At 52.9% G+C, this 1,500-nt stretch overlaps 1 protein-coding gene across 1 annotated transcript; it reads right to left on the bottom strand.

Annotated features, from left to right (window-relative positions):
• Window positions 1–579: 579 nt before the first annotated feature.
• On the bottom strand, window positions 580–1,215 carry LOC119353329. The gene has a single exon (XM_037619927.1). It carries the CDS (start codon window positions 1,137–1,139, stop codon window positions 786–788), a length of 354 nt encoding a protein of 117 aa, XP_037475824.1. The 5' UTR covers window positions 1,140–1,215; the 3' UTR covers window positions 580–785.
• Window positions 1,216–1,500: the final 285 nt, after the last annotated feature.

Raw genomic sequence — 1,500 nt, 5'->3', positions numbered from 1 at the left:
CTTGTCACATAAATGGATGTATCTAGACGAATTTTTAGTTCTAGATCCATTAATTTCTATCCATTTTTGCGTCAAGTAATTTAGGACCGAGGGAGTATATGAATAAAAGTATATATCTGATGATGAATTTAATGAAAGTAATTTGATGGTGTGAATGTTGATATGTTTTTTCTACATATTTGGTCCCAAATTAGAGAAGTTTGATATAGGATCAACCTAAAACTAAAATTGTGTCTCGTTGGAGGAAATTTGCGATAAGGAACGAGAGTTACGAGGATACAAGACGTGTTATCCATTGTTTGGCTAGGGGGAAGGGAGTTGAGGAGAGAAGGGGAAAGGGAACCAAAGAGGTCAATTTCCACGCCTCTCTTCCCTAGCCCCTTGCTAATTCAGGCTGGATAGAGGTTCCTCCCAAATTCTCACCGATAATTGTTCCCACCACACATCAAAAAGGAGACTGAGACTAAAATTCTAGTAATTCTCAAGTCTAATCTCTAGACAAACTCCTCGCTGTTGTAATCTTCATTCCCTTTCCCTCAGACTGCCAGACACGCTGCAAGTAATTTGGAGAGGGGGAAGTAGTTTCGGAAGTAAACAAACATGCAATTACTGGATACAGCCCGCAAGCAACAGTTTAAGCAGACGAACCAGAGTATACACAGCCATTAATCAGAACTCCATTGTCATGGATCTCTTCTACGTACAGAGTCTCCGAATAAAACACAGCAAAGAGATTCATCGAGATACAAAGCGAGGCGACCTGCCATGAGAATCCAGTAAGATGATCAGGTCCTCTTGACGGGGTCGAAGTTGGAGACGGCGACGACGGCCCCGGCGATGCCGGCGAAGACGACCCCGCCGGACACGATGCTGAGCAGGAAGTTCTTGAGCGACGGGGACAGCCCCGGGGACGCGGCCTCCGCGACCTCGGGCAGCACCAGCGCCGCCGCCACGGCCGCCGCGGTCAGCCCGGCCGTGAGCTTCTCCTGCACGGACGCGGAGGACGCCCGGACGGCCGTCATCCTCGCCGCGGGCCTGCCGGCCCTGGCCACCGGCAGGGGCCGGAACGACGCGGCCTTCTTGAGCCCGGCGACGGACAGGGGCGCCGCGACGGCGGACAAGGACGCGGTGGCGGCCATGGCGTGCGTGCTGCGTGGGTGCGTCTTCTTCTTGGCTTGGCGCGCGGCGTGAGGTGTGTGGGGGACGGGATGGTTGGCGCGGAGAAGGTTTTAGTAGGGCGTGTGGAGGATCGCGGCGTGCCAGGTCGGCGCGGGAGTCCGACGTGGGGAGCTCTCGTCGCGCCGTGGAGGGATAACGTTATCCCCGGAGGTGGCATGTGGCTGTGGCGTTCCAGCTTGCGATTTCCGGTTCGGATCTGATTGGCTCAGGTCCCCCCTTTCTCCGTGTTAATTTTTTCAACTACACACAAGGTCCGGAAAATTCTCACAAAATTGGTGTGTTTACATCCTGTGATGGGGTGTGAGGCACATAACTTAGCAA

The sequence above is a fragment of the Triticum dicoccoides genome, chromosome 2A, assembly GCF_002162155.2.
Source record: "Triticum dicoccoides isolate Atlit2015 ecotype Zavitan chromosome 2A, WEW_v2.0, whole genome shotgun sequence".
Lineage (NCBI taxonomy): Eukaryota > Viridiplantae > Streptophyta > Magnoliopsida > Poales > Poaceae > Triticum > Triticum dicoccoides.
The sequence above is the reverse complement of the archived record's forward strand: the minus strand, read 5'-3'. Positions and strand labels throughout refer to the sequence as shown.